The 23,072-nt window shown below is 41.6% G+C and overlaps 1 protein-coding gene across 2 annotated transcripts in view; it reads left to right on the forward strand.

The window, feature by feature from the left end:
• Positions 1-23,072, forward strand: part of agap3 (ArfGAP with GTPase domain, ankyrin repeat and PH domain 3) — a 124,053-nt gene that overhangs the window by 46,710 nt on the left and 54,271 nt on the right. The window contains exons 1-6 of one of the 2 annotated variants that reach the window (XM_030751526.1): positions 4,874-6,473; positions 13,246-13,304; positions 15,677-15,764; positions 18,727-18,812; positions 21,662-21,803; positions 22,303-22,437. In XM_030751526.1, the coding sequence (XP_030607386.1) occupies positions 4,874-6,473; positions 13,246-13,304; positions 15,677-15,764; positions 18,727-18,812; positions 21,662-21,803; positions 22,303-22,437 (2,110 nt within the window). Of the gene's footprint in view, positions 1-4,873; positions 6,474-13,245; positions 13,305-15,676; positions 15,765-18,726; positions 18,813-21,661; positions 21,804-22,302; positions 22,438-23,072 lie in introns of those variants that run through there. The other variant, XM_030751527.1, reaches the window with a different exon arrangement.

The following is a 23,072-nucleotide window of genomic DNA, read 5'->3' on the forward strand; positions in this document are numbered from 1 at the left end:
ATGGCCCCCACAGGCACTGGATCTTGGGATGTGGTGAAACAGAAGATTTGCATCATGTGCAGCTGAAAAATTTCCAACAACTTTGTGATGTTATCATGTCAATATGAATCAAAATCTCCAAGGGATATTTCCAGAACCTTGTTGATTCTATGCCATTAAGTATTAAGGCTATACTGAAGGCAAAAAGGGGTCCTACTGGGTACTTGTGAGGTGTACCCAATAAAGAGTCCAGTGAAGGTGTTATTTTGAGGAGTCCTCAAATTTTGTTTTTTGTATTAACCCAAACAATGTCCCAACCTTTTCCTTTTTCTGTATAAAAGGAGCACACCTACCTGTAAGCACTTTTTATTGCAATTACCTGAAATCCAGAAGATGGCATCAGGAGTCATTTGCTATTAGTGCCTCGGGCAATGTCTTGTCTGGGGTCAATTAGCAATTCAGAGCTCATGTGTTTCGTCAGTGATGATGATTATCGCACTACCCGACTCTCTCCAATGAGGGCAAACATCTCTTCAATCAAGGGGGATTTCTGATTGCTGTGAATAATTTCCTCTTGTTTCTCCACGCTGTGCTTCCTGAGCAATACATTACATTCACATGTTCACACAAGGCTATATTTAAAGAGTGGCATCAACACCTATGAAAAGTCATGAACATTTTTGTTCTCATTAAAGCTTGTTAGTCACTGTGGCAAGCTTTGCGACTGATTTGTCATGCAGATCTCACTTTGAAAACGTCTGAATCAATGTATGTTTGTGCTTTTAAAAGCAAATAACGACAGAGTTTGTTTTTTCCCCCTTGTACGTAATGATGGAGAATACCGGATGCTGGAGGCTTGAGCTGTGCTGATGTTATCTATGTGCGAATGAGGTCAGCAAAAAACCATATTTGAGAAGAGTTTGGCTGCTACCTCCTACCTGCCGAGCGCTAATTATAATAAGTCAGGAGGCCGCCTTCGGTCTCTCTTCCTGTTACCCTGTTTGCTAGAGGAAGCAAACTATCTCCGTGAAGGAGTGTACATATGTACACAGCCATCTTCCTCACACTGACTCATGTTCTAATACTGACGAGGGCTAAGTAAGCTTTACTCATGTGGCTTGAATGCATCATGCAATCTGCTAGACAACACCAGTGTTTGTTGCACATAGTGTCTGCGTCTTATATAAACACACTACTTCTGGCTGGCTGTTATGTCTGCTGTTGAGACGTTTCGGTTGTATGTGTGTTTCTGGCTAATTGGTATCCAGACATTATCGCAAGCCCCGAAACTCCTTGACTCTTGAAGGTAATTGATGTTGCTGGAAAAAAAAAAAATTCCCAATTCAGCCTCTGTGGTCTCCAGACTTACAGGAGGAGACCACAGAGACCAATCTGAGTGAGGCTGCTTAGTTTTGAAAGTTAGGCCAAACTTTTTTGCATTATGAAATACTCAATGTAATTTTAATGTAACTGATATAATGTTATAATTAGTATGCAATTCCTTTAGTGATGTGAGTGCCCCCCACTGGAAATGTGGTATATTGTGTCAAATGATCTAATATGAAAGGAAGTACTACTGAATGGCATAAACCCTAATTGAATTAAATTAGAAAGTGAAGGCAAAAAATGGGCAATCTAATTGGGGATTATAATGAGATTGTCCAGTCAAATTATATAATGATGCTCACTTTGAATTAAATTTTGATGCCCTATAATAACAAAAACAAAAGTACTGCAGATATACTGTGTGTACTGGATTTGTGACACATTTAAAATATAATATAGTTTTATGGGAAGCTGGAAAAGTAGAAAGGGGTTTGGGGATAGTAAACTGACAGAGACTGCAAACGTAGCTTATAGAAGTCATAATAATTGTGAGAAAATCATTTTGCAAAAGCACCGAGCGTACCTTTCTGTTGCTCAACGACTAAGGAATGTAGCCAAAGAAAAACTGAAAGAAATTCCGGTTGGAGCCATGTTGGCAAAACAGCTACTCATGTTTGTCACAGTGAGACACAAAGATGAGACAAATGGCCAACACACACAGCATGACCTCTGCTTACAATCAGGCATATGTGTACAGATACACACACACACACACACACACACACACACACACACACGCGCGCGCGTGCGCACACACAGGTACAGACGCAGAGGAAATCCCAGAACATGCCAATCCAGTTTTTCTGAAAAGGTTTTCTCTCCACCTTCTATCAAGATACAGTTTCAAGAGGGAGAAATATTTAGCTGCAGGACAGAAGGAAACACAAGAAAAGCTCTGTTACCTGGACAGCTCTTTGAAATACCAGGATTTGCCACAGCAGAGGTTTCCTTTGGACCGGACCACAACAAAGACAACAGGATAGTGGATTAACTTTAATCCTATCAGGGCTTCCTATGTAGGACCCTGCTAACCAACACCTGCATTAAGGAAATGACTTTAAGTGAACCATAGCATGTAGCCTTTCTGGGCCGCTTCCTCAGACTGTCTAGTAAACCGCTCCGGTTTCTGCTTGTTACCACAATAGCAGGCTTGTGTGGAGTGTGTGCCAGAAATGACAAAATAGGTTATTTTTTGTTTGTTAGTTTGTTTCCTTGTTGGAGAGAAAAAAAAACGGGACTAACTGGTCTGCAGATTTTTACAGAAATATCTGAAAGAAGCAAAAGAAGATTGAAAATCCAGGAGTGGAGGAATAAAAATATGACTGACAATTTGAACCTGGATTCTGGACTCTTTTTTGGTTATATTGTGCTGAAGTCCCTCTGAGGTTCCAGCTAGAATATGTTGATGTGCTTTGGAAGTCGCAGGCAAACTCGACACCAGCACCAGATCCAGTGGAACAAGAACTGTTTATTTGATGATGAGACCCACATCATTCCAAACCCCTGCTTCCTAGACAAAGGTAAAGGCCAAAATAACAAGCTCTGACAGCCTAATATGGGAATGCTGTGTGCATGTGTGCGTGTGGTTAGAGTTGTGCTGTTAGCAATACCTAAAATGCTTTTGATGGTTTCCATTCTAACATCAATGAGTCAGTTGATAAGAAGACATAAGGGGGAAAAATGTGCCAAGAAACACCTCAAATATCAGGAATTTACTCACACTTACTGTAGGTGGCATGGAACAGCAACAGCTATTGGAGGACTTTAGGGAGTTGTTATGGGAAAAGTTTTTTTTTTTTTTAATCAAATGCTGGTGAGATTCAGCTTTTAGCACAAAACTGCAGCACTTGGGCATTTGTGGCTGTAACTTTCTGCCTCCCTCTGGTTTTCCCACAGTGATGCACTCACAGTGAGGCCACTTGTTCTTGTTGTTTTCCTGCCCCAGACTCTCATAAGCAGTGTTGCTGCATTGTGATCATGCATCTGTTTCAGAGATGTGTTATCATCTTATCATAACAACATTGCCCAGGCGAACTTTAAATGGTTATCTTGATAACAGTATACCCTCAGTGAACATTTTCCCCCCACAATGTTTTCTCTTGTTGACCACAAAGGGGCAGTGTTCCAGCTTTAACCACACTGGGTGCTGCAGAGTTGTGGGGGTAAAATCTGGCTTGATTCTTTGTAGGGCATGGCTCTCAAAATGAGCTCTCTATTTCAATGCACTAATGCACGGGGAGATGGAACAGGAAACATAAAGGCTGCTCAGTCTTTTTATTCTCTACATTTAATCTAATGCCAGTGCTCTCAGTAGCTCAGTGTGCTAATTTTCTCAATGAAGTTGCAGAACTGCCCACGCAATGAATGTGTAATTATGTTTAGGTGCAGAGAATGCCATTTTACATAATGTCCAATGTACCGATTTCTGCCGCAGTAACCATCAGTGCTTTAAAAAGAATGAGTTCCTCAGCATAAATAGCTGTCAGCCAATCTTGGAATTAAGCTAAGCACTCCCACTGAGTGTAGGCTGGAGTGGGAGCCCTGGAAGCGTGGTGTGTGGTTATGTGGCTACTCCATGGTTGTGCTGCATTAGTATTGTCATAGGTGCTGGAGCAAGAGGCATTTTGTGATGTGATTTCCTGTCAAAGCGTATAAAACCTAAGCAGCGTATCCCCAAAACTGATGTATTTAAGTGACTCAACAAAATGTCTCAATAAATATGAGAAATTTCCCCATGTTTTTTTTTTTTTCTTTTTTTTTTTTTCTGCTGTTGGTCAAAATAAATAAAATGCCAATTCCTGGCTGTTTCTTGTGGATTGTAGTCTGTAAATATCAGTGTGTAATCTTGTGTTCACTTTTGTCTGTTTATACCTCCGGGGGCTGTAAGCAACTCTGGTGAAATCAGGAGGGCGTGTTCAATGTCCTTGGGATCCACTCCTTATTTTCCATGTGTCCCGGGGGTTGGAAGGCAGCTGAAAGTTCAAACAGAGACACACTCCCTCATGCTCTACATGGCAAGAGCTCAGAGATTAAGGGGTTTCTCTGCACCGCCAGCAACAAGGATTGCTCACAGTTTGTAACTTGCCAAAGAGGAAGGATGATTCAGTTTTTTTGAGGTGTAACTTTTGTGTCTGTTACAAATATGGCTTCGTTGCAAAATCAGCAGTTAAAATTTTGTTTTTCTTTTGTATAAATACTTGCTCAAGACAGGTAGAACAGTGCGGAGCAAAAAGCAGCTACCATCTAAATGCCTGTGTGATTCTGCTGAGGAAAGAAGCCAGAGGATGCAGGTGGCAGCGAGGCTTTGAAGTAACTTGTTTGAAGTCTTTTTTTTTTTCCCATGTCAAAGGTGAAAGATTATACCTGGCAGAGGAATTTAGTCTTCAAATGAAGGATTTCATGAGCTGAATCTCAACTCTCTGGCAGAATGCAAACAGTGGCTTGTGTAACACACTTGTTTTGGTGTGTTAATGAGGATGATTGTGTGAATCAGTTTGAATGAAGTGCGATGCTATTCCTTAGCAGTGGGACCGTGGATGCGACCCCAAGGAGTACAGCTATAGAACAACAGCAGCAGGAGATAACGGCATACCACATCTCTGTAATCCTGAAAGAAACACAGAAAGATGCACCGGTGTCAGAGCTGGGAATGGGCCAAGTTACCCACACCCTGGTTGAGAATTGCCTGCCAAATGGAGAGATGACTTGTATAGTGCAAATGGAGAACAGCCCGAGGTTGGGCAAGGCACGGCACGAGCTCAGCAGGTGGCTCTCCCTGAGCAGCACCCGTAGTGCTGGGAGGCATATAGAGGAGGTAGTTGTGGAGGAGGATGAGGAGGAGTTGGTTGCGGGAAAAATGAAGACAGACGAGTTTTTGAAACCACCTTCCAAGTACGCAGGAAACTCCTCACAACAAGACAGAGACGTGGTAGAGTCAACAGCTCAAACAGACACCCAGAAGCAACTCATTCGGAGCCCAACGTCATGCTCTGCCACCATCCAAGCCAAAGGGCTTGTTCTTAGGGAACATGACACTGCTCCAGGAAAACGGTCTCTGCCATGGGCCGTATTACGAAGGCCACGTCAGGATGAAGCCCTGCTCGGCAGAAGGACGATGAGCATGTATGACGGCCCAGTCAAGGTCCAGAGAGATTGTCAATCTGAACAAGAACGACAACTGCACAGACCTAGAAGTGTTTGCATGCTGGCAGGTGCAGTCCCAGTTCTGCCAGAGCCCCAAACCCAGCAATCCTGCAAAAGGACAGGAAACTTAGAAAATAGCCAGCAGTACAGGAGCAGGAAGGCTGATTTGAGGGCAGTGGATGGCCTCAATCCTGTTGTGGCGCAACGGCCATCGGGCCCCGTGGAGGTGAACTTTAGGGTCCGCCAGAGGAGCTGGAAGCCTAGGCCGGTCAGTATGACAGTACTAGAGCTAAGAAAGAGGGGCTCTGATGATGAGATAGACAGCGAGAGGAGCGGCAGCAACAGAGGCAACGATGGGGAAGGATTTTTCAAAGGAAGTTTACGATGGAGACTGTTTGGCAAAACCCCGCAGGATAAGCACAAGGAGAAGCAGAGTGAAAAAGATGCTAAATATTCTCCAAAAAACAACAAATCTGATGCTTCAAAAAGTACACTGAGCTCTTTAAGGCGGAGCCTTAGTCTGCGAATCAGGAGGGCTCGGCCTAGGGATTTGGGGTCTGGGGTAGAGTCAAAGGAGTACTCTCAAACTAAAAGTACTGCTGAAGAGACAACAATGTCTTCCCTGCCCTTTTCATACCTCACAGGAAGAAAGATTCCAACTTCCAGTGAACAGACTGAAGATGGGGGCATGCAGTACATTCAGTATCAGAGCAGGGGAAAGGTCCAGGTAATGGAGGTACCCCTCTGTCCATCAAAACTATCTTCCAAACCAGTTCAGGAAGAACCAAGTATATGGCAGCTCATAGCAAACCGTTTCAGGAGGAAAGAGCAGCCATGCAGTGGCAAAAGTGAAATTCAGCAGTCCCACAGCAAAGACAGTAGTCAATATCCCCAGACCCAGAATAATAAGTCACAGCCAGTCACCATAGAGACTCTGGCAGGCATTGTCTCCCACAAAGGTCAAGGTAAGACCTGCAAGATTGCTGATTTATTTCTCAGCTCAGTGCTCCATTTTATATAGCCTCTTGTTCACTGCACAGAGTTACAGCTCAAGAGAAATAAGGAAGTGCACTTTTTCCCCCTTTTTTTTTTTTTTTTTTTTTTTAGGACAAGCAAATGAAAAACATGTGGGGGAATTGTGAGTTTGGATGGCATTCAAAAACGTCCAAAGAGTCCTTTTGGATTTTCTATTTCGGGTACTTTATTTCTCCAGTGTTTTTCATGTGTGAACCTCCAGTCTGTGTGCACATGCACAGCAATTACTTTGCCTTCTGTAAGGTTTTTGTAGTTCACTCAAAAAGTAGGTAAAATGAAATCACCAGTGACTGAAAAGAGCACATTATAACAGTTTGTTTTACAGTGGGGCGGCTGTGGTATAACACAACCCCAGTGCTATCTCTGTGTTATCCTGACCCAGGCTGCTTGTTGGCTTCTCAGAGACGCAGTTTAAAGAAGTAGCATTAAAGCGGTTAGTGGCTGTAATGGGGATGCGTTTGGCAGTCTAGCAATGCTAATTTAAGAGGGCTTACATGCTGTAATGATGGGGAGAGGAGCAAACGACTTAAGCGCCGTGTTTAAAGGTTAACTCTGACAGTGAAGTGTGTTTGTCCAGTTGCTTGGAAGAGCAGGCAGAGAGGCAAATATTTGCAACTCTCTGAACTAAGGGCTGTGATTTGCTACATTTTGTGCGTCAAGTTCCAAGTTCACACCTTTTCACAGAGACCCAATTTAGTTGTCTGTGGCAACATAATAACTTCTGCTGATGTCAGGTCACACATATCATGTATTCATTTGCATCATGCCAACTTTTGAACCAGCAAAGCATTTTTTTTTTTTTTACATTTTCATGCTAATCTGAGGCTTGTGAAGGGGCCTGAGGTCAGACTTGTTAATCTTTTATCTGTTTGTATTCTCCCATAACATGTTACCAAGGATACCTATTTGCTTGTTTTGCAGAGTCAAGTGTTATTTGTCCATTTCTTCCACTGCAGTCAGTCAGTCAGTCAAGCTTTAGGAATGTAGGTGTGCCGATCAGCCTGAGTTAAGCTGGGTGTTCAATGCCCTGGGCGGGACTCTGCGCTTGTTGCTACCTGCCTAACTGTTGGCTGTTAAAGTAAATTAAATCCAGAAAGCCAAAGCCCAACTCTCCTGTGACTAAACACATGCACACACTCAGGTTGTACTCGAGTGTGCGGATGAGGTTTGGGGGGAAGGGTCTGAGATGTCCCCACCCCCACCTGTTGAGTGAACGAAGCTATCCCGTCATGCTTACCGATCCAGGAGTGACCAGTGAACCATGTGCTGAACTGGGGTCTCTCGGGTGGGGGGTTGGAGAAGCGGTGCAGGTGGTCAGCAGTGCACATATATAGTAGAGGTTGAAATACCATGAATGGGATTGCAGATAGAATTCTGTAATAACCTGTAGTCTAGCCTGTCAGTGTACCTTGCAGACCAAAAAAAACACTCAGTGAGAGCTGTTTATTTGGACTCGCCTTGACTTGCTGTTGCCTTTTAGACATTTTGAAGAAATTCCCCGACTAGTGTGTCCAGACTCATTTATCTTAAATCTGACACAAAATATATTCATGAGGATGGAATTCCCTTTATTTCCCTTTTGCTTTGTCTGTTTCAGTATCAGTTCCTGTGAAGTCCTGTCAATTCACAGGAAGTATTTTCTGTATGTGCTTTACCTTTCAGATAGAATCTACTCTACTACTAATTAGAAAAATGCTTTTGTTTATGGTGTGCATACCAGCAGGTGTGGGTGACTCCCAGCAGGTAGCTATGTTCAAAATAAATAGACACTTTCAAGGGAAGTTGTATAAACAGTGACACTGTGATAATGCCCTCTCAGCTGCAGCAGGACACATGGGGAGGCTGCAAGATATTGAAAAACCACTGAACCACAGACAGTGTGGTTAGGAGCGGAGGGAAATCTGTTAATAATGGAATGTAACTTGTATATGAGCAGCTGCCACTGCAAATCTCAGTTCTGGTACATTGTGTTCTTCAAAACTGTGTTTCATTGGAGCAGGATCCTGCTGTTTCACCAAGAGGTCTACAGACTGTTCGCAAAAAGGCTGCAATTTGTAGCTCTTCTCTAACTTTACATACAGTTTCATTCTTGGTTGACTGATCCCAGCAGTTTCTCGCTTTCGTTCTGTAGTTGCAAAGATAACCCCCTGGCAGTTTCCCCTCTTAACACTTGACAAAATGTCAAGTCAGTCAGACCGGGCATTTTACTGCAAGACTTCTTGGAAGCCCAATTTGCAAATCCCATGTTAAATGTGAGTCTTGTTCGAACCAGGATGTCCAGTTTATTTTAAGGGGAAGTGATCAATGCCTTTTTGCAGACAGCACAAGGCTTTGAGAACTTTAAGTAGGGCAGACCATCCAGGCTGCATTAGACTGGCTTTGGGTAAAGATTTTTACCTTGTTCTTTGCTGACTGTGTTTGTCACTTACCTAATTTGATAGAAATTACTGGCTTGTGTTTGGGAGCTCAACAGAAGAGAATTAAGACCCCTTATGCTTGTTTTCTTTATAAATGTATTTTTTTTTTTGTAGAGCTACAGATAAAGCAGGACCGTTTTGTCATGACATGCATGATAGAAGTAGCCAGACAGGGAATGTCAGTTGGTGAATCATCAGAGCAGAAATACTAATTGCTGGCTAAATTCTCACTCTGTAATTTATGACGGAAGGAAAGTATGGTTGGAAAGTTGGTCAGAGCAAGAGTGGAAGTTTAGATCTCAAGGTTGTTCTCTCTCATTCTAAAAACCACTTCAGATTCACTGCACATTGACACGCATGCATGCATACGCATACGCACGGGCTTGCTGCTCACATTAGATTTTCTTTTCTCATGGAAGAAGTTGGGGCTTCACTTGTGCTTCACTACCCTCAGACTGAATGGTCATTTTTATCTGAGTAGACATGAGCAGTGAAGTGAAAAACCTGACAAACATGCTGCAACAGTTTTACCCTCACAGAGACAAAGACACTGGTGTCCTCTGTAGGCATCACAAGTCCTGGGGCTCTCTGTTTTCATGGGCATTCTGGGACACAGCAATGTGGGGATGGTCATATTTAAAGAATGACGTAACACCGAGCACATGGATTCAATTAGGAATTTTTCTTTTAGTGCAGGACCAGACTGGTTCCACTGTATCTTTTCCAGGATGGCAAATGTCAGTTTAATACAATTTTATTTATATTGCACCAAATCACAACAAACAGTTGCCTCAAGGCACTTTATTTTGTAAGGTAAAGACCCTACAATAGTACAGAGAAACCCCAACAATCAACAACCTCATGTGAGCAAGCACTTGGCAACAGTGGGAAGTAAAAACTCCCTTTTAACAGGAAGAAACGAACGGTCACCATCCCCAACCGATCACCTGCTGTGATCGGTTGGGGATGGGGAAGGGAGACGGGTTTTCTACATGATACTGTTTGTTTGGTGTGTTCCTGATCTCCCCACCACCACCTTTTTTTTTTTTTGGTTTAGCAAGAGCCGCTCATTTTCTGTTTCTTCCTTTTGTTCTGTTTGTTTGTCTCTGAAAGCATAAGTGGTGCTATTTTCTGGTAGTCTGGTAGGTAGTGTATAGTTATTTGTCAATTGGGCTTCATTTAAAACTACCCCTTGTTTAGAATCTGAAAAATCTTGTTTTTTTTCCGGTTCGTTTATCAAATTCCTCTTCTTTTTTTTCATTCTGCATATTTTTCTAATAACCAATTCTTTATTAAAGGGACAATCTAGAAACCTGCTAATCATATCACTGTACAGAAGAAAGCATGTATGTGCCCATGACGACAGGCTTGTGCTGGTAACAGCATAACAGGATGTAAACATGAATCCCCACCCCTCCCACCCCCCTCAGATAAGCTGTGATGACACGGCAGAAAGAAAATAGATTGTATATGAGAATGCTGGACATTTTGAGTAACAAGGTCATGATACCAAGTTTTTTCAAATATATTTTTTGGCACTCCAGTTACATCATATTCAAGAGAAAGCAGACATTTCGGCAGCCTATATAGCCAGTGTAGACAACTCACAATCTACATAAATAAATAAAAATAAAGGCCAGAGGGGGGAAAAAAAAACCAAGATGCTTTGGGGTAAGCTGTTACCAAACAAGTTCTAAAGACTGGCACCTTAAGATGGGTTCATGTAATTGCTATTTTTGAGTGTTACCCCTGGTTGACCTTTCGGTAACATGAAACGGGAACTGTAATAAAATGGGGCGGCAGCTTTATCTGCTATCGTCTCCGAGAACTGTGACCTGCATTGAGTTTCCTGCACTTAAAAACTGAGGCAGTTTGGATGTCTTCGCTCATGTTCTGACATGTCAAACCCACACTGAGAGGGCTTAACTGGAGGCGTGCTGTTTAAAGACTCCTCTGCTCCAAACAATGGTTGGTGAAAGGCCCCTGTGTTCGGGATGCACTCTCCTCTCCCACAACAAGTGAGACATCCAGAGCAGAGTGACGCTTTTTATAAATGGATTGCAGAAAAAAAGTCAAGATTTTAACTGAGGATTTTTTTCTTTTACTTTAGAAGGCAAAGGAATTTTTGGCTCATGTCTGCTTGTCTAAAAAAAACAGAAACACGTCCTATAACAACAATGGTTTCCTTACTGTTTATGCTTTCTTTGTTTTCATATTGGCATCGCCTATGGCAATTAGAGACACCACCATGGCTGTAATCAATAGCCATGGTGTAATGATGGTGTATGAATACTTTAATTGTTATGGTTTAGAAACGTGGAGGGGGTTACCTGGTGAAGGATGGCATCTATACTCCTGTGCTAGAGATAGTATCTTCTTGGGGGGGTTCAGATGGCAAGAAAGCCTTGATCCAAAACAGGAAGGTGGTCTTTGTTCTAATAGATGTTATGACACATAGTTGTGTACTCCATCACTGTGGGAAACAGGCGCAGCTTGTGTAGCTGTCATTTGTGTTTTTTAGTTCTGACGGTTCACATTGTCCTTTATAGTGCTCTGCCCTTTTTCAGAGCACTATTATCTAGTCAATGTCTCCAAATGTCACTGGAAAAACCAAACAAGCTGAATCAAGCCTGATAATAACTGGCTTTTAAAAGAGATTAGCAAAATCCCTTCCTAAGGTTGTACTGTACATTGAAACGGCCTGCACAGATTGCATTAACCACAGGTGTGTCGCAATTCCTTCTTCACACTTATGTTTTGTAAGTAAATAAACTTAGAATAAACAAAATGATCATGGAGATGGAAAAAAGCTTCCATCCATTCATTTCCTTAACCACTTATTCAGCATCAGGGGACTTGAGCCTGTGCCAGCTGACACTGGGTGAGAAGCAGGGTGGGCTATTCTATGACTTAAGCTAATTTCACTGCTAATCTATATATTGATCTTGATTAATTGTTTAAATGATAAAATGTCAGGAAAAAGTAAATAATATCACAATTTTCCGAAGTTGGTTTAATCAAAATGCATCTTCTATTGAATGAAGCCAGTCAGCTTTTTCCAGGCATCCGTTGTACGCAGCAGATACCTGCTCCAGGATCTTCTGTGATGATTACAAATGCAGCTAAACTGAAAAATGTTCATTCATCTTTAGATGTTAGCTGATGGTCTTAAGATTGCATTTCTGTTGTGGCATATTAGACACAACAGTTTAAAGTCATAGTTTATGCAAATTATTATGATAGAAATATGAGATGAGATTTTTTTGGCTCACTTAGGGGGCTCACTGTAGCTGCTTTGATCGTTTGCGTATACTGAGGCTGCTGGGTTGTGGCTGGGTCTGAGCTCTGGATAGTTTTAGCTTTAGCCACTTTGCCTTAGCTTCTTTAAAATGTCCACGCTCAGCTGGGTGAGAGTGATTTAAGTGCCTCATTAGATTACAAATGTTTTCACGGTGGTTCCTCCATGGTTTACTTTAGCGAACTTCTTAATGGCCATGGCTGCAAATGATGCAAAAATACTGATGACGTATGGCTGTGAGTGTGCGAGCGACTGTTTGCCTGCGCTGCTGTTGACGTGTTACGAATGCATAAAAGGGACATGTGTGAGGCTGACAGGCCAGTCACTGGACACTGAAAATCGGCCAGTTAAGGTCTCTGGCTGGTCGATCAGCGCCACACAGTAAAAAGTGAAATACAGCCAATATTAGCATTTCATGGGGTTATACATATATTGGCCTTTTGGCACCTTCAAAATTTTGTCTTGTAGGTCAGTTATCTAAAAGATAATCAACCAAACACTGGTTAATCAACCAAACACTGCAGCACTAATATGAAAACAGGAGTCACCTCTGATGAACTGAAGAGTCTCTTTCCCAGAAAGTTTGCCACAAATAACAGACAGACTTTTCTTGTCCAAATAGCTGAACAAGAATGGCTCCAACTATGCAGCTTTTTCATTAAACTTGGCTCTACCCAGCTACACTACATGCCATAAACCTTTGACTTAATGATTCCTGTTAACATGTGTGCAGGAAATAAAAACCAAGGGCAAGCAACCCTAAAAAAATGTATTACAGTAATTGACTGCTGTGTAAGTCAAAATGTCTGACGTGACTGATGGACCATTAGTCCTAAAACTTAAAACAGGCTTGAAACCCACTAGGAAATGCTGTCACTGCCATATTATTCATAGCTGGGGTCAAACAGAGAGATAGAAAGCACATTACCTTTCAGTACTGTTTGACTTTATTTATATTTATATTTTTATTTATCTTTTTCTCTTTAGACTCTTTTGTCAACAGCCAGGAATGGACATTGAGTCGATCAGTGCCAGAGCTGAAAGTGGTGAGTAACTTTTTTTTGTTCCTAACACTCCCAATGTTGATTTGCCCTCAGAGGTTTCATCTTACTAACAGATTTAAATGTCAGTGGGAAAGCATGTTCTCTCCATGTAATACTGATTTTGCATTTCACATGAGGGGGAACATTTGAGAAATTGGCTGGACTTTTTCCCTGGCACATAGTGGGTGATTTTTAATGAGATGTGTTGGCATGGCGATACAGGGTGGTTTGCAGCAGGACACGAGATGAGTGACAGTTTTGGGCTAGGCCAGTGACACATCCTGGGTCTGCTCCCACCCGCCAGTGAAGCACACGCACAGCCGCTGCCAAATGCACTACTAACATCCTCACATGATTTAATGCCTTCCCCACATAAAGACTAGCAGCCTTGAAAGGCTCCGCTCTGCCGTTCTCCCAGTGGATATACCATTTTTCCATGTTAGGTGAATTCATTGTTGTGGCACCTTGAAGAAGGGGAAACTTCAATGAAATGGAAAGGAGGGGATTCACAGTGAGCTCAAAGACAAACTTGCTTTATTGGCTTCAAACGCTTTAAAATGCGTCCGTTTCTTTTTATGTTTCTAAGGTGTTAATTGGCAGCTTCCACGCAGGGGTTTGTTAAATGGACCTGGTAAGACTAAATTAAAGTGCTGCAAAAATAGTAATCATTCTTTTCAAAACTTTCACAGAGCTGACGTGCGGTGACTAGATAATGCTGAAAGGAAGTTGGTCAAAAATCTCAAAAGCTTTTTAATTTGATAGCAAAACTTGTCTCCCCCCCCCCCCCCCCCCCCCTTTTTTTTTTGATACCACAATAATGGGGGTCAAAACAATTCCTTTAGATTAATTAGATTAATTAAAATGATTAAAACCATGTGAGAAAACCTTCTAATTTATCTGCCACAACAGTGACTGGTACTGTTGTTTCCATGATGGTGACTTAACTGTCACCATAGCTCAAATACTGTTTTACTGCCATCTTTTGATCATCGCAGATCAGAGCTAAACTTCTACAAAGAAGAGTGAACGTTCTGCTGTGGAGCAGTGCTGATACGGCATTTCGATTTCATGAATCCTGTATACCAGCGGGCCACAAAGCCCAACAGTTAAACAGCAGGAACTCTGGTTCTGTGGCACATTCAAAGTCGATTTTTGTTGACTCATAGCTTTTACAGCACCACAGCTTCTGCTAACTTAGAGCTTATTCATAGCTTATTCTGCTGGGGTACCTCATGATATATATATATATATACTTCAGTTATAAAGAGGCTAGGTTAGGAAAAGACCTTGAACACAACTTTTTTCTTGTGCCTCAAACTTCCCTATAATTAGAACCATACCTGCTTTAACACCCACTAATGATCTGGAGAAGAAGAGGGCGATGGTGGGTAGAGGAGGAGCAGGAGAGGGAGGAGATGAGGCATGTTGCAGCCTTTGTTCTTCCCAGACATGCTGGCATCATCAGCCCACCCTCAGCCATGCATCACCCTGAAGGCACTGCAGTTTGGTCTGGTCTAGACGATAGGGAGAGGAAGAACAGGAACGACTGCAACCAGAATCGGTGTATGTCCGAGGCCTTTGCACGATGAGATTTCAGACTCACATGGCCAACGAAAGGGACCTTTTTGCCCCTTAAACGCAAACCAACTGGAGTTTCTTTTACAGCCTGCTATCTTCTAAGAACACCTAAAGTTTTTAATTAGATTTTCTACCCCCTAGCCAGCACTTGGTTTCAGTTCAGGCCAGTATGTAATAAAAATCTACTTAGCAGAGAAGCAATCCATCACAGCAGAAACAGAGTCACCTTTAGGTTCAGTGTGAAAGTTTCATTACTTTTTGCAGTAATTGCACCTTGACCACCCACAAAAATGGCATTTTTCAGTTTTTGTATAAATAACTTGCGTAATGGGGGAAAAACTGGAGACAGTCTTTTCCAAAATGCCTTAAATCCAGCCCTTTCTTTAAAACTTCTTTTCAGTTGGGTTCTGATGCTGTCCTCTGTTGAAAGAATCATTTCTAAAACTTTAGTGAATCATACAACTAAGATTTGAGACTTACCAGCCTAACTAAAAAATTTGGAAAGATTTCTCTGTGAGAAGATGGTTTTATTTCTGATATTATTGGCCTTGATGCAATGTTTTGCTGTTGCTGCCGCACACAATTTGGGCATAATTTGCTGAAACCTGGAAAGCCTTTATGACTCAGCTTGAAGGTTCAGTATTGACCTTGGAAGATAATTTGAAAAAAATCAATTCAAGGTACTTACATAATTTCAGCGCCTTTGTGTTGGGATTTTTATTTTTTCCTGTCAAGTCACCATTATGCTCATTTGAACCTATGTGTCATCTCACAGCTTTTTGCTCTTGGCCTTGCAGGGAATTGTGGGAAATCTGTCCAGTGGGAAGTCCGCCTTGGTTCATCGATATTTGACAGGCACATATGTGCAGGAGGAATCGCCTGAAGGTAAGAGCCTGCAGAAGGAGGTGTGGGTCAGGAGGTGATTGCAAACATGACACTCAACACAAAGATCAGAGCGATGCAGATTAATGCAGCTTGTTTACCGCGGCTCTCTTGACCTCAGTGCCTCGCTGCTACAGCCTTTCGTATGCATTACAGTACATTGCTGCAGATGTGTGAAAACCTGGTATTGTCAGCTTTCTGTTAGGAGGGGAGAAAGGAGGAATGTAATAGGATATTTGAAATGATGAAGAATAGGGTTGGCTTGTTTGCCACTTCTGTGTGTGTTTTTCCAATTAGCTACCATTAAACTGCTTTGTGTTGGATTTTGTGAAGCTTCCAGATGATGAGATTGATAATTGTCTCAGTTCTATTTTCCCCCTTCGCTGGAAATGGTGGGAAAATGACAAAGTGTAAGATTTCTAAGTAATTTGGGGTTCATTGTCAAAACATGAAGGTAACAGTGGCACTGTAAATTAAAGTTTTTGTCACAATCAAGCAGTTTTTACACATTTAATGCACTCAGTGGAAGTTTTTTTTTTTTTTTAAATAAATAACAAGAATGCCCCCCCTTTGGCCCTGAACAGTACATCCTCTACAAATTCCAGCAAGATGTTGGCAAACCCAGAGTTAACTGATGATCTTTAAGGGGTTTGCATTGTTTCATTTTAGTGTAATTATAGTGAGGATGAGACATGAAGCGCATAATTAGTTTCTGGCATTTTGCAGCACCATGGGAGAGGGAAAAAAATCCTGGTAGTTTAATTAGTCCTTGAGAAATCAATGGTGGAAATACTGGGGAAAAAAAAAAAACACCCAGATCAACCCTTCTTGCTTTAATCTGGGAAAGATATTGGTTCATATATGTCCGTGTCCCTTTTACATCATTGCTCTGATACAACATGTCTGTCTCGTGGATACAAGACGGTCATTGTTTCTCATGCTTTAACGCTGGCTTTACTCCAGACTGAGTATTTACATTGCAGAGAAGCATCACCCAGCAGAGGAAGGTTCATCCGTGGCTGTTTCTTCACTGTTTTGTTCCTGAGCTTTTTGCTATGATATCTGAAAAAAGGTACTGGGGTGTGTTACTATGGCAACACCGGATGGAGCTCCGTTGGATTGTGGCTCTGTGTCAAGGTCTAAGCCTCCATGTAAGCAGAGTATGCTTACTGCATGTTAACCATGCTTACCAACTTACCGTCTCTCAGGCTGTGTGTGCAATCAGTTGCCTGTTTTTTTGTTTGTTTTTTTTTTTTAAGAAAGGTTGAGCACAAATTCACATTATTCATAATTAGTCTTCATCATGCCAGAAAAAGAGTGCAGAAGTCTGCCTCATTTATTCAGAGTGTTTGCTTTTTCTGGCTCTAAATAAAGACAACGGCATTCTGGAGGATTATGTAATTGAGATGTTTACTTCAAATTTCCATCCATGTTTTCTCCAGAGCCGTATGCTTTCATTACAGATACTGGTTTCTGAGAGCCTCTCCCATAATCCATTCTGGCATATGTACGTGTTGCCAGCTTCCATACAAACCCTTTCCTCTGATCCAATCAGGATTCAAACATACAGATGCAGAGTTTCTCGGTGCTTTGTCTGAATCTGCAGAGCACTGTGACTTCAGTAGAAAAATATAAATAAATAAAAAGCTGACTGGTGGTTTATGAGTATCTCTTTCTCTGTTACGCAACCAGCATCCAGCAGGGTATTAGAGCCTGTGCAAAAGGCTGGGAGAATCCCCGATTTGCCGAGTGGGCTAATATCAACTTAACAGCGTGGAAGTGTGGCTCAAGTGGAGATGTGGAGATGATTGCATGCTGACACAGGAATAGTGTCCGACTATTAAAAAAAATCTAGGGCTCCGCCCACTTATAGCTGCTCTGATGTGAGATCTTTAGTTCTGGGTAGGCTGGTTTAAAAACACCATCTCCAACTTGCTGTTATTCAGTCGTCTTAGGTTCTGAAATTCCAGAGATCTACTGCCTTAATATGCTGCTACATAATCTTTTTTGGATACATTTCATGATCATCCTAGACCTTTTCAAATGTGTGCCTTATTCAATTTTATGAAATCGCTTTTGGCACATTTTTTTTGTATTCATAAGACACCGTATTCACTCTGAGGGACATCTCTAGCCTCGCAACTTTCTCATTTGAATGTTTTTAATCTCCACAGGATCGCAAACCATTCAAATGATATGCAAAATCTAATTTACAGCGTGGTTCTCCCATTGGTGTAGTCTTTATCTGCAGCCAGCTTTGCTAACGGCAAGGAAAATCTATTTGGGTTACAAAAGAAATGAAGAAAAGGGGAGAGAAACTTGAGACTGGATGGGCGCTACATTTTAGCTTTCCGCTAGTTTGCTGTTATGTGACCTGAAGCGCAGCAGTTTCAGAGTAATGACACATTTATTGGACTCTGATTTTTTTTAATCTGCCCTTGCTGACTTTCCATTCCTTTATTATCTTTTCTAAAATTAAGTGCACTTGTCTTGAGATTTCATTTATTACAATCAGCCGGAGAGTGTTTGTGAAAGTGAAAGTCGGACCTTTTCATGACTCTTGTGGCAGCGCAGTGATAGTGGCGCTGAACTGGTTCCCTCAGCAGCTGTGCATTTGACACGCTAAATGGCAATTTCTCGCCCACATAATTGGCTCCAGAGAGACCTGGTTTCCTGTCAGCATGTGATCCAGACAGCACCGTGTTCAGCAGGTCTAAATTGAGGAGCTGCACTTAAACTCAGATGCATATCAACAAAGTTTTAAGAGCCACACGTTTGGATTGATTTCTCTTTATTTATTACAGTCCTCTCCTCTCCCCCAATCAATGAGTGTGAAATGTGTCCGTGGTCTTTTTCTTTTTGGTAACCCCACTGGTGGTTGATTTACATCCTAACAGACAATTTACACTTTGGTTAACTGAATGATCGTGGAGTACACTTTTGAAGTAAATGTCTCTTCCCTTAGGTGGACGTTTCAAGAAGGAAATTGTGGTGGATGGACAGAGCTACTTACTCCTGATCAGAGATGAAGGGGGGCCTCCAGAATTGCAGGTAGGATCCTTAAAAATGTCTCTTTAATCAAAAGCTGCTGGGTAGAAACTGTCAAGCTGACAGAAACTGCTTAGAAATAGACCATTACTTCTCTGCAGGACTGTTTGGAGCAGACAGCAATCTGCAGGTATTCTACCAAAAGCAACAACAGATCAATACATAAACAGAGTCAAAATGATTTTTGTGGTCAAAGAGACACCTGATTATCTTATTAGTAAGCGAAATCTGAAGAGTAATGGAGCTAGGGTGAGCTTTAGTGGAAAACGTGCCAGCGATGTTGTGACACTTATGACGGTGGAGCCATCAGACTCTTATCCTCAGTTATTTGTGAGCCATGGTGGGTCCAATTTTGAGCTGCTTCAGGATTTTATTAGGCTTGACATTGGTTGTCTCCAATGTATAGTGCTTTATCCAGGCTGAGCACTATGAAGCCAAAGAGTCAATGATTCATACTAAAACTCACTTATCACAAGGATCCAGTTCTCAAGTTGCTTTGAAAATAGAATGGTCTGATTCTATTAGTCGCTCATATTTTAGTTCATAATTATAAATCAGAAGTTTTAATTTGTACAGCAAGGAGTTAGAAATGTACTAGAGAAGTCTGAAGAAGATTGTCTTGGTGCTTTATTGTTTATACTTGAAGTGTAAATTAGTATAAAAAGTAAATCCACTTAAATAGTGGAGTCCCTGTTATCACAGCCACATTAGTGTCAACAAAGCCTGATATCTGACAAAGCCGTCTGCTCACAGTCATACTCGCAGTAACCAATCATTAAAGGCCCTGAATCTGACTTCATTTCAAGTCCACCTTGATGCATGCTTGCGGAACCACACTTATACACAATTGTGTAAACTTTGAGTTTAGCCTCTTCCTTCATCTGACTCAGGGGTGCCGACAGCAGGCGTGCGCCGGCCATTTAAAATATCCCTGTTGCGGCACACTGCTTGACTACAGCCCTTGGGACTGATTGGCTAATTGGCACTCATGGGACAGATGGTTATTCAACTGAGAAACTGCTGTTTCATGTCGTAACGCCAGAGTCGAATCAGTAGAACGAACACATTCAAAGGTCTTGACTCATTCAAAGCCAGTGGAGCTTTATTTATAAACTTATTTGAACTGTTGACATTCTTAGGAGGCCACAGAGGAGTATGGCATCTACAGTAGCTTGTAGTCACCTAGCAACAGGAGGAAGACCCCCCCCCCCCCCCCCCCCCCAAATACAAAAAATAAATAAATAAAGAACTAAACCTCAAACTCATCTCTGTACTTATTCAGGCCTCCAGCAACACAAAAGCTTGATGCAAATCAGTTAGGGATATGGGCCAAGAACAGAGAGAGTCCTTACATTTTTAGCGAGTTTAAAGTTGATCTAATACATATTTCTGGTAACTCATAATGACAAATTGCTAGAGCATTATTTTGGTTCTACAGTTAGACAACTTACAAGTTAACTTTCACTCTTTTGGTTCTCACCAGCATGGTTTCCAGCTGTGACAGGCAGGTGGTTTTTTTAGCATAAGCTCTGATAAGCCCACTGTATGCTAACTGCCCAGCACTGAACAGCAGTTGGACAATGTTAGCAACAAACACACTGGGGTGTAAAGGGCTTTATATTTCCGTGGGGGAATGAAGCGGGACTCATTTGTCTGGTGATCAGAAGCAAATTAATTCTTACGTGGTTATCTCTAATCCTCACTGGCCCCAAGTGGGCTAGCCACAGCATTCTTTCATTCATTGAGTAAATGTACTCAGTTACTTTGGACCACTGGAATAAATAATCAACTCTCTCGCGTGAGTCTTTCTTCTAAATACAGCGTTATTAATCATTTTTGTTGCTAAGCCTACATAGATTTGAGAAGGGATTTGAAAAGATTCAAATGTAATAATCGGATTCCATTATATGCAGAAGTATCAAACCCGCAGCCCTGGAGAATATACACAAACTTGCTTGTGGCTTCATTCACAGGGCTCAGTGTTTCCGGTGAATTTACTTTGCAGTTGTTTTAGCAGCTAGTGATGCCTGGCTTGGCAAAGCTCCGATTTACGCTTGCATTACGCTCGGTAAGATTAGGGAATAGAAATGAGTGCAGCTCAGTTGTCAGCTGCCTGTATAATTACTGGCATAATTAAAGGCCTCCATTATGTTCCCACTCGCAGGAGGCTGAGCACAGTTGTGGTTTGGAGGCTCGATTTGCCATTCAGTCCCTGTGGGGGTCTGGGCAAACGTAAAAGCTGAATAAAGAAGAGGGCATTACAGGAGAATAGTTTGTCATTTGATTGTCACTGTTACTAGCACCGGGGATTCAGCGCAGCCTCTTTGCTACTATGGATGTTGAATAAGAGTGATTTGCTTTGCTAAAGGGAAACTTCTCATCCCTGTTTGATCATAAACTATACAGAAATTATGACACAGGATGCAGTAGATACATAGATTCCTATAATATGGTAGCAGTGGGAATAAAGAAGGCAGGCACAGATTCAGTAGTAATCGTTATTCATTCAGTCGCTGCACCATGGTGTGATACTTAAAAACGTTTCAGTGTCCCGAGACTGTTGCTACACTGCCCCCTTCTGTACAAATGAAGGAAGTACAATAACAATAAGCATGCAGTAACCTATTATATGGTAAAATGTGTTCATAAAAGATAAAAAAAAGGATTTGTTTCCTCTTGATTTCCCATGAAAAGGTTCTGTGACCCTATCAAAATAACATCTTTTTTTTGGGGGGGGGGGGGGGGGGGGGGGCAGTGGATCAGCAGTAATAATGCAAACATTAATTTGCGTAAATGCTCGTTGTGGTAGCTTTATTTCATGCTCCAACACATTACCTCTGCTCTGCCCTCAGTTCGCTGCCTGGGTGGATGCGGTGGTTTTCGTCTTTAGCCTGGAGGATGAAATCAGTTTCCAGACAGTCTACAATTACTTCTTGCGCCTTTCCAGCTACAGGAACACAGCAGAGGTCCCCATGGTCCTCGTTGGAACACAAGGTGTTTGCCGTACATCTGATATGTATATACAAATGTTCTTTATTGCCTCTTCTATAATAAAACTATAGAGTAAGTACTTGATGTTCTTATTCTGTACTTTAATAAAAAAAAATAATTTAAGCATATTGAATTTATATCTTAATGTCAACAAATCTCAGGAAAAGACCAAAACTGATAATGAATTCATCATATTAGTTATTGTCGTCTGAGTACCAGCTTATTTTTGTGTTACTGTCCACACATTATTAAAACACACCAGAGTTTCCTTAATTTCTAGTTATTAAAGATTACAGTATCCCATCAGTTTTAGGAAATATGGAGGTGGTTTTCAGAATCAGAGTATATATTTCTGACTCCTCTCCCTCCCTTTTCTCTCTTTTTTTTTGGCGGAATTTGCTGACAGTGTCCATAACACAGGATATTGCCACTTCATCCAGGAAATAAAATGTTTAATTCACGTTTTTGTTTGTTTGTTTGTTTTATTGCTCTGTTCTGCTAGATGCAATCAGTGCTGCCAACCCCAGAGTGATCGATGACTCACGGGCCAGAAAGTTGTCAAATGACCTGAAGCGCTGCACGTACTACGAGACCTGCTCCACCTACGGCCTGAATGTGGAGAGAGTCTTCCAGGACGGTGAGAGGGGGTGTTTAAAAAGTGCAGATAGTTTAGACAGGAAGGTGCAAGGTGTAGCTTGAACGTAATGATGTTTTATTTTACAGCACACTTTTAGTTCTTGTTTACCGGTACAAGATATATTCAGTAAGTTGTCTGTCCTGATCTGTTTCAGTCAGCTGATGAAGCAAACACTTGTTGGTATTTGCTAATTTTAGGATCAAACCAGTCCTTCAAATGTAAGAATAGTATGTGCTGAAGAACAATTTACAGAGTCAGCATTATTAGTGTTAATTATTAGTGTCATGTTTGCTGTGGAGGCGTTGAAGGTGCAAAAGCAGATGAAGGGGACAGGAGGTTGGAGGGAATGAGCACATTTGCCAGTTTTTATAGCCAACCCACCCATGTTAGCCAGTTTCCACCTGATGCACAGCCACCACGGTGTGATGCCACTTCCTCACATGGGAAAATGTTGGATCAACACAACTTGGATCAACATTTTTCGAGCTTTCTTGGTTAACTTTGTAAAGATGAGAAGGATTTGTGTCAAAATTTCCATAATGACAGTTGTTTCTCTTTTTCTTTACCTCAGGCTACTTGTAAAGTACTATAATAATTCAAATTCAGTAACATATAATTGTCAGTACTGCAATTAG

This window comes from Archocentrus centrarchus, chromosome 17, assembly GCF_007364275.1.
Source record: "Archocentrus centrarchus isolate MPI-CPG fArcCen1 chromosome 17, fArcCen1, whole genome shotgun sequence".
Lineage (NCBI taxonomy): Eukaryota > Metazoa > Chordata > Actinopteri > Cichliformes > Cichlidae > Archocentrus > Archocentrus centrarchus.